This window comes from Thrips palmi, unplaced genomic scaffold (genome assembly GCF_012932325.1).
Source record: "Thrips palmi isolate BJ-2018 unplaced genomic scaffold, TpBJ-2018v1 HiC_scaffold_17, whole genome shotgun sequence".
Classification (NCBI taxonomy): domain Eukaryota; kingdom Metazoa; phylum Arthropoda; class Insecta; order Thysanoptera; family Thripidae; genus Thrips; species Thrips palmi.
Window position 1 is genome coordinate 1,129,645 of NW_023144626.1, and position 9,257 is coordinate 1,138,901.

The following is a 9,257-nucleotide window of genomic DNA, read 5'->3' on the forward strand; positions in this document are numbered from 1 at the left end:
GCGCGGGCCCTATTTGTCACGACACTGCGTGCGCCTGGCCGCCCTGCCGCGCACAGAGTCGCCCTGTCTCTCTCGCACCCGTGGGGCGTCCCGTGCGGGTGCGAGAGAGACAGAGCGGCCATTCGGGATCGCGGAGTACGGTCACGACGACGGGTACTAATGCGCGTGTATTCGATGCCGTTGGAGGGCCCGGCCGCGCGAGGCTGCGGCGGCCGCCCCACAGTGGGCCAGAAGACCGGTGGAGGCGGCCAAAATTCCGGACGCGTTTTGAGCTCCAGAGTCGCTGAATCGAACGTGTGACCCCACCAATGGATTGCTCTCCGAACGAGGAATCCATTGGTGGGGTTACGCGTCCGGTTCGAGTGCCGCTTAGCGACTCCGGAGCTCAAAACGGGTCCAGAGTTTTGGCCGCCTCCACCGGTCTTCTGGCCCACTGTGCGCCCTTTCGGGAGGCGTCACTCCATCGCTCTCTCTCGCACCCACGGCCCGGCGCCGAGTCGGCGCCTGGGAGTGACAGAGACGGAGACACCAGCCGGTGTCGGCTTTTCCCGGGTGTGACGCCGGCGCGTTGGATGTCCCCGAGTAAGTTGTTGTTCCCGCCGTTAATTGATGCACGCACCAGCCAGCCGGCCAGCCATCAGCCAGCCAGGCGTAAATCACGCCGAGGGCGGACGACCCCAGTGGGCCAGAAGACCGGCGCGGGCGGCCAAAACTCTAGACGCGCTTAGAGCTCCAGAGTCGCTAAACAGGACTCGAACCGACAGTGTGACCCCACCGATGGATTCCTCGTTCGGAGAGCAGTCCATTGGTGGGGTCACTCGTGCGCTTCGAGTCGCATTTAGCGACTCTGCATTGAGAAAACCTTACAAACTATTTTGGGCCTTACAAAGAAAATTAGTTTGTATAACAAAGTATTTTGAGCATACGTAAGCTTACAAAGAAAATACTTCGTAATTTACGAACTATTTCTTCGTATAACAAAGTATTTTAGTTTGTTATATGTATGCTCAAAATACTTCGTAAGGTTTTAAGAGTGTGGAGCTCAAAATCCATCCGACATTTTGACCGCCTCCACTGGTCTTCTGGCCGGCCGTGCGCCGTGGCCACGCTGCCACACCATTCATTTCGGCTCGACCCATTTTCTTGGGTTTGAATTCGCGACGTGAAACTCGCCGACAAGGATGACTCACTCGAGAGACGGACTTCGCGATAATGATAAAGATACTACACTCCCAATCTATTGGCGGTGGCGTTAATTTCTGTACCACCTATCTATTGGCGGTAAAACCTGGACACAAGCAAATACAAAATTACCTCCGGTAACACGTGGATATTTAATATTTCCGCATTTTGATTTTGATTTGGAGTGCTTATGAAATTGGCTGGGGTTCGCTCGCATGTGCACGTTTTGTTGATGAATTACCTTTTTTTAGGCCTTCATTTCCACGAGTTTAACTCTTTAAGATCCATAGACAGTGAATCGTGTCTTTGAAACTCACCCAAAAAAAGGCGTTTCTTGAACCAAGAAAATTTACTTGCAATAAGTAGTGAATCATCGAAGTTAAATAACTTTTGGCAAGCATGTTACCTTTGTTCAAGAAACGCCCTTTTTTGGATGCGAGACGCGCGAGCGATGATTTGCGGTCGTCCAGAAACCAGACCAGTAAAAATTGCCCCGCTGACGTGATGCTGCGCGTCCCGGCCCGTCCAGAACACTTCCTGGGAGTTCCTCCGGACTCCTCCGGGCTAGACGGGGCCTCCGAGATCCGCCCCGGACCTCGTAGACTGACTCCGAGAGCCGCTTTAGTCGCTCTGTCTCTCTCGCGCCCACACAGGACGCCACACGAGTGCGGGAGAGACAGAGCGACGAAAACGACTCTCGGAGTCAGTCTGCACCGTGGGCCCCTCGTACAGCATTTTAAGGTGTCGCCGTGTAGCGTCCCGTCTAACGTCCCTATTTCCGGCGATCGTATTCGGGGGTCCTGATTGCCTTTTAGGGTGGGAGGAAGTGTCCGCCGTCGTGTCTTTCATTTGGGTCGATTTACAAACGCGGCGTCCGTCCGGGCGGCACCGCAGGGCGGCACGGCACCCAAAGGCGCCCGTCCGTCGCGACCGTGGGTTCGACGCCGGTCCAGTTCCTCATTGTTTTTTCTTGGCTTTGAACCTCAGCTGACTGCGAGCCGGCATGGAGTGCTCTGAGAGAACACGAGAGAATATACGCTTGGCGGCCTCTGCCCCGGCTCTCGAATGCGGACGGGTGAATGACTAGCGTAAGTACACTCCAAAAAAGCCCTTTCTCCTACCAAGAAACTTTACTTGCAATGTAAGTGAATTTACTTGATAAGCATTTTATAAGCATTTGTACTTATTATCTTGGTTCAAGAAACGGCTTTTTTTTTCGTGTATACACATTGGCCCGTTCTCATCGAAGTGATTACTTCACAAGAGCAAAAATAATTATATTTCTACACGATTTGGCACTGTTTGTGCTGAAAAACGGCTAATTATTGCCCCAAACGATTAAAATTGTGAAATTCAGAGTCTTTTCAGCTGAAATATCCACCTGTACTCATGCAACGCAAGTGTTCACCGAAACATAGGGTAATTTAATCATGAAATTGAACGCGGTTTGCGACTTGCCGGCGGTGTTTTGGTCAGTAACGGGGCACTGAAGTGCTCGCGACAGCTCTGAGTGCGTGTCCTACGCACTTGGAGTGGATGGAGACTGGCCGGATAAAAAATTGACTGGCCATACGGCACACGTCGAGACGAGGCCCTTCTGCCCCGATGTCCCAATTTATTGCGATTTTACTGACTGCTCGGGGAGACAAAGACTGAGGCGAGACCCGCCGTAAAAAGCGGCCTTTTTATTCAGTCTGTGATCCTCTGCGGCCTCGTCGCCGACGGCGCCTGCGCGCCCCGGACGACAGGGACCCGTCGCTCTGTCTCTCTCGCACCCCCTACGGCACGCCCCGTGAGTGCGAGAGAGACAGCGACGAAGTTCGGCGGCGGCGCCCCGCGCGCGGAGACAACAGTGTGGGACACTGGGACAAAGTGGAGCCCGAGCCCCGGAGTCACCGAATGGTGAATTCGTCACGGGGTTGGCGCGCCAACGCGTTTCCGGTGGAGTGGCGCTAGCCTCGCTATCGTTCCGTGCGAATCCATTCGGCACCCATTCGGCACCATTCGGCGAACAGCCTCTAACGAGGCGTCTCGGGGGATGGCTTCTCGAAATACATCAAAGCAGGATTTTTCTGCTGTTTTCTTCTTAATTGCTGAACCTATAAAACCGAATGGGTCCAGCAATAACCATAGCAGGTAAACCATGAAAAATATGGTCAGGGTGTTTTTTCGCTGACGACTACAATAGTGTACAATCATAAAACTATTGCATAATGTTCCACATTTATGACTGCGGACTGTGGTTTTGCTTGAACCCGTTCTATTATTTCGATCGAGGAAGCTAAATGATGGCGTGAAGATTTTCATAAAATTACAATGATGACAAATAAATTAGCACAACTTCAAAACAAGACAGCAGCTCCTGTTCACTCCTGACTACACACACAAAAATCGAAATCAAAAGCAACGACCCTTTTTGAAAATTGTTGAGAGGGTATACGTACTTACACACATTCACGGGGAGTAAAAATGGGCCGCGGCGCCGCAGCCAGACTGACTTGGCCTGCCCTCCCCTTTCCTTTGGCACCGCAGCAGACTGATTCCGAGAGTCGTCGCTCTGTCTCTCTCGCACCTATACCGGACGCGCCCCGCGAGTGCGAGAGGGACAGAGCGACGAGAACGAATGTCGGAATCAGTCTGCAGCAGTGTGTCCCCCCTCGGTGTCCCAGTGGTGCCCCCACAGGCCCAGCTGACATTGTGTCGCGCGTCCCGGTCGGCGGAGGGGCCAGGCGAGCCAGGCGCCAGCCAAGGGCTCGGCGGGGAGGGGAGGGGAGGGGGAGGGTCAAACGCTTAATTACAGGTAGCGCTCCCTCCACCATCCCCATAAAAACGACCTGGGTAGCACACACACGCACACACACACGCACACACACACACACTGACACTCACACTCTCGCAGGCGGGTCCTTCCGGGCCCAGGCGTGGGTGGTGGCCGTACAGCGACACATTCCCCAAATTCTTCCCATTGACTCGGCCTGGCGCGCCACGGCGTGTCGTTGTCTTTGCCAATTGAATGGACCGCCGCCGGCCCGGCCACGTTGCTGTCCCACTCGATGGCTGGAGCCGAGAAGTCGTTTTTTGGCGCCGCTGGCTTGGCCTCGGCCCGGAAGTGCTCGGTTGGAGTGGCCGCGGGAGGCTCCGCGGGCTGGACGCGCGGAAGTAGCCCCTGGTGGCCAGCTTGGCCAGCAAGCCGCCCTGGGCTCCACCCTGGACTCCACCCTGGGCTCCTCCCTGGGCTCCACCCTGGACGCCGTCGTCGCGGCGAGGTGGCGGCGTGCACTGGGAGTTATTTACGATTATGGCTGGGTGTCGTGACGCGTCACCGTGCGACGCTTGCGTCTCGTTTCCTTTTTGTTGATTTGAACTTTTTTCGCAGTGCATTGGCACCCTGCGCCGCACCGGCCGAGGCTCCAGAAGCGCCACAGGACTCCGGAGCAGACTGATGACGAAAACGACTGTCAGTGTGCCGCGCGCCGCAGGGGGCGTCCGGGCCGGACTGTTGCAGTGGAGTGGAGCCACCACACTGCACGCCGTGTCTAGACTGGCACAGTGACATCGCCTCGCGGCATCGGCTGCGCGCCGCCTCGCTGCCGCCGTCAGACTTGTCCACAATTCCACGTAACGTGACGCAGACTCATTCCGAGAGTCGTTCGTTTTCGTCGCTCTGTCTTTCTCGCGCACCCGGGGCGTCCCATAAAGATGCGAGAGAGACAGAGCGACGTGAAAGACTCTCGGAATCAGGGTGCGCTGTTGTTAGCGGGCGTGTTCGTACAAGTCAAAGAGGACAGGCAAAGGGACACCGGACGCGTAATTTCACTGATTTCGTCAAACAGAAACGAAAACACGAACCTATCCATGGTCCGCGCTTTAGGGGATGCCCATTGACCAGGTCGCAGGAAACCCACACAATCAGGACCACGGCGCAAGCACCTGTCGTATCTGGCCTTGTATTGACAGTGCCTTCAGCTGCTGAGTTTCAATTCGGCGCTTGGTTGCGGGGAGCCACAGTGGCAAGACAGCAGAAAAATCATAATGAGGTGCTTTCATGGCGACTCCGAATAACGAGATAACTTGACCCATCATTCACGTTGATATTTTTCCCCGCTGTAAGTCATAATTCCGCTTCCGGCGTTGTTACAAGCAGGCTTATTCCGAGAGTCGTTTTTGTCGCTCTGTCTCTCTCGCACTCATGGGGCGTCCCGTATGGGTGCGAGAGAGACAGAGCGACGAAAACGACTCTCGGAATCAGTTGCACACCGCCTTGATGGCGGGAACGCCTCTTCGCACTTCCGGCGGCGCTCTCAAAATGAGTGCAAGTCAACCTCGCGTGAACCGCCGCACTCCGCCGGGAACAATGTCATCGCCTCACCATTTCTCAGGGTTTTCTTCTGAATATTTTTCTTTCCATTCATTCGACACATTCTCAACCCTTACTGACCACTTTAGGTACCAAGAAAAGTATAGCTTGTCACAAACTAAGTATTTTAAGCAGTCTGCAAGCGATTTCATTTTTCTAATAACAATAACAAGACGTGTGTACAACATATGCTCCAATCACTTCACAAGGTTTTAATGGAGCCAGTGATCAAAGTTAGTTTTACATCGCTGCATCGCCCATTGGTCCAAAAAACGGGTGGAGGTGGCCAAAAAATTCTAGATTGAGCTCAAGAGTCGCTAAACAGGATCGAACCGAACGTGTGACCCCACCAATGGATTCCTCGTTCGAAGAGCAATCCATCGGTGGGGTCACACGTTCGGTTCGAGTCCCATTTAGCGACTCTGCAGCTCAAAACGCGTCCGGGATTTCGACCTCCTCCACCAGTCTTCTGGCCCACTGTGCATCGGTTCGACTCTAAAAAGTGTCTCCAGTTGGGAGACCTTAACGCGCTGACAACGGCACCTGCACTGGGAAGCCTGAGCTGACATTCTCCGTGACGCGTTTGCTGCTTTGCTCGTCGTGTCGCACACGGACAAATAATACCCTCTCCTCCTCCATCACCGCGCAGCAGAGTCGTTCCATCGCTCTGTCTCTCTCGCACCCGTTCGGGGCGCCGCCGGAGAGCGACAGAGACAGCGCGACGGAGCGGCCTGCTGGACAAGGAGAGGGTCTCCGACTCGGTCCCCGAGGGGCGCGACTGGTTATCAGTCTCATTAGCGCTTCAATAAGGTCGTCACGTCACAACCAACCTAGATTGATCTGCTGTCGCATCCGGCGACGAAGGTCGCACTCACACCGACACGGGGGACACTCACACCGACACGGGGGACACTCACACCGACACGGGGGACACTCACACCGACACGGGGGACACTCACACAGACGCAGAGGACACACACACAGGGCGCGTGCCTGCCTTTGGCGCCTTTGGCCTGCCTTTGGCCTGCGGGACTCACCTGCAAAGGATCCCCTCGATGGGTCGCAGCGATAAGAGGGCCGGGCCGGAGACTGCGCCCACAGGGCCGGGCCGGGACGACGGTTCACGCCGCCGTCACGCCGTCCAGGACGCCGTCAAGCCGTGCACGTCGTCGTCATGCCGTACTCCGCCATGGTGCGCACCGACACCGGCGTGGCCGAGCACGCCGCCTCGCTGAAGACGGCCGCCGTCCGGTGGGTCGGCGGCTGAGGAGGCACACGACTACGGGTTTGTCCAGTGGAGGCACTGGTTTATCACTTCACTCTCCACCGACAGAACTGTAAGTTGTTGTTGCTGTTGTTTCTAGTTGTTTCACAAAATTTGCCACACTTCGTTTTGCGACTGGCCACTTCACACTCACGCACACAGACACAACACACACACACAGTCACTGGTCCACTCCGCGGCCGCGCGGCTCCTCGAAGACACGGGACGCGGCGGTGCGGCTCTCCGGTCTGCTCGGAGGCGCGCCAAGCACTGAGCGCGGCCAGGCCGGCCGGGGCGCCGCCTCCGCGCCGCGGCCCCCAGCGGCCCCCCGGCCGGGGGCGGGGCGAGGGGAGGGGTGGGCGGCGCCGGGGCGGGCCGCGGAGGCGCCGGCCGGTGGAGGGGGCAGCGGCGTCAGCCGCGGCAGCGAATGGAACCTCGCGTCCGTCGGCGTGGCTCTCGGCGCCGGCACCACTGCACAGTGGGCCAAGACCGGTGGAGGCGTCAAAAATTCTAGACCCGTTTTGAGCTCCAGTGTCACTAAACAGGACTCGAATCGAACGTGTGACCGCACCAATGGATTCCTCGTTCGGAGAGCAATCTATTGATGGGGTCACACGCTGGGTTCGAGTCCCACTTAACGACTCTGGAGCTCAAAACGCGTCTAGAATTTTTGACGCCTCCACCGATCTTCTGGCCCACTGTGCACTGTAAGGACTTCCACCAAAGCGGTCCAAGACAAAAGGGCCGCCGCGAAAAATTGAAATCTTAGCTGCGTCCTTTCGTGATTCTGCGACGATTCTCTGTTGATTTTGTCCCTGCGGCCGCGCGACGATAGGATGGCCCAGCTGGCGGTGGTCCCGTCGCTCCGTCTCTCTCGCTCTCGTTGGCCGTTGCGTAGGGGTGCGAGAGAGACAGCGCGACGCCAAACAGCGCCGAATCGCTCTATGCAGCTAGGCGGCACTTGATTCTCCGCACACCTCCGTGTTGCCACCAGTCAGGCGGCTTCGACAGGCGCGGAGCGCGCCGCGGCGGGGCGGGGCGGGGCGGGGCGGGGCGGGGCGGGGCGGGGCGGGACGGCCTTGTGGGTGGTTATGGACGCCGCGTGGAGTCAACGGCCGGAATGCTAAAACGCTCTGCTCCGCATCGCCGCGCCGCCGCGCCGCCGGTCTCAGACCCAGAGTCTCAGCACTGCGCCTGCCAGCCAGCCAGCCAGCCAGCCAGCCAGCGGACGCTGGGTCTTCCCTCGTTCTCTGGACACGCCGTATGATGATTTGCCCCTCGTGGGGCCCGTTCACTTGTCCGCGTCGAGTCATCCCTTTTTATTTGACACATGCAAAGGATATTTTGAGCGTTCTGGCATGGTCCTCCTGAGGACTCCCTACCCTTCCAAGATACGGATGTAGCCAACCCCAGGCTTCTAGCTGGAACCCCTAACTTGAAACTGGAAACTTGAAAACTGTTTAGCGACGTATACATCACGTCGACGTCGACGATTTGGGTATCCTGGAGGCGGCTCGCCACAGTATGTATCGCTGACGGGCAGGGTCCGGCCGGCCCGCCTCCGCCTGGAACTAATTTGCCATTTGTACGACACCTGTATTTTGCGGAGGTACTTTTGCCGCGCCCCGCCCCGTCCCGCCCCGCCCCGCCCCGCCCCGCCCGCCCCGCCCCGCCCCGCCCCGCCCCGCCCCGCCAGGGCACGACTCGCGGCGCGTTGCTGGGTTCCTGGGCACGTGTGGCTGGATCCATACATAATGAAAGCCGCGATAGCAGCGCCGCCGTGCCCTGCATTTGTTTGTTTACCAACAAAAGTGTTTCCCGCACGCGTGCGGGGAGAAAGATCTCCCGCCTGAAAAAAAACCACAAAAACAAAAACGAGGAAAAAATTACAAAATGAATTTCTGCGGCTGATTTAAACATCCACCGAACGGGTATACATAAAGTACAAGACGACGCCCAGGTCGCCAATGGTGCGCCGCTGCCTATCGGAACAAAGTGAGTCGTCGAACTCAAACATGTAATGGATTGTTGTTGTTATCCAAACGCAGCCCGCTGCCTTCGTATTTCATTTGACGCCGTTTGTCCTGGCGCAAACACACACACACACACACACACACACACACACTCACTCACACTCACACTCACACACACACAGAGTTCATCCGGAGGGCGCTATAATAAAGCGGTGTTATCAGGGAGAAAGGTGTCGTACAGGGAAAAGTACTCGGCCGCGCTGCATTCGCAAAATCGCCATCTGTAAATTACGTAATATAACCATTGCCGATGTTGCAAAAATATTGTGGTGCGAATTGGCCGGGCGCTCTCTCGAGGGCCCAGCGGCCTGCTGCGGGGGCCTGCTGCGGGGGCCTGCTGCGGGGGCCCAGGCTCGCCGAGTGACGGACGGTGTAGCGTGTGAGCAAACGGGTGGAAGGTCTGCATCGGGGTTTGGTTGGT

General features: G+C 57.0%; 1 protein-coding gene across 2 annotated transcripts in view; it reads right to left on the reverse strand.

Moving 5' to 3' along the window:
• Nucleotides 1-7,060, reverse strand: part of LOC117643500 (GATA-binding factor A-like) — a 31,767-nt gene extending 24,707 nt beyond the window's left edge. The window contains exon 1 of one of the 2 annotated variants that reach the window (XM_034382426.1): nucleotides 4,072-4,178. In XM_034382426.1, coding sequence (XP_034238317.1) covers nucleotides 4,072-4,148 — 77 coding nt within the window. In that variant the 5' untranslated portion in view covers nucleotides 4,149-4,178. Of the gene's footprint in view, nucleotides 1-4,071; nucleotides 4,179-6,576 lie in introns of those variants that run through there. The other variant, XM_034382427.1, reaches the window with a different exon arrangement.
• Nucleotides 7,061-9,257: the final 2,197 nt, after the last annotated feature.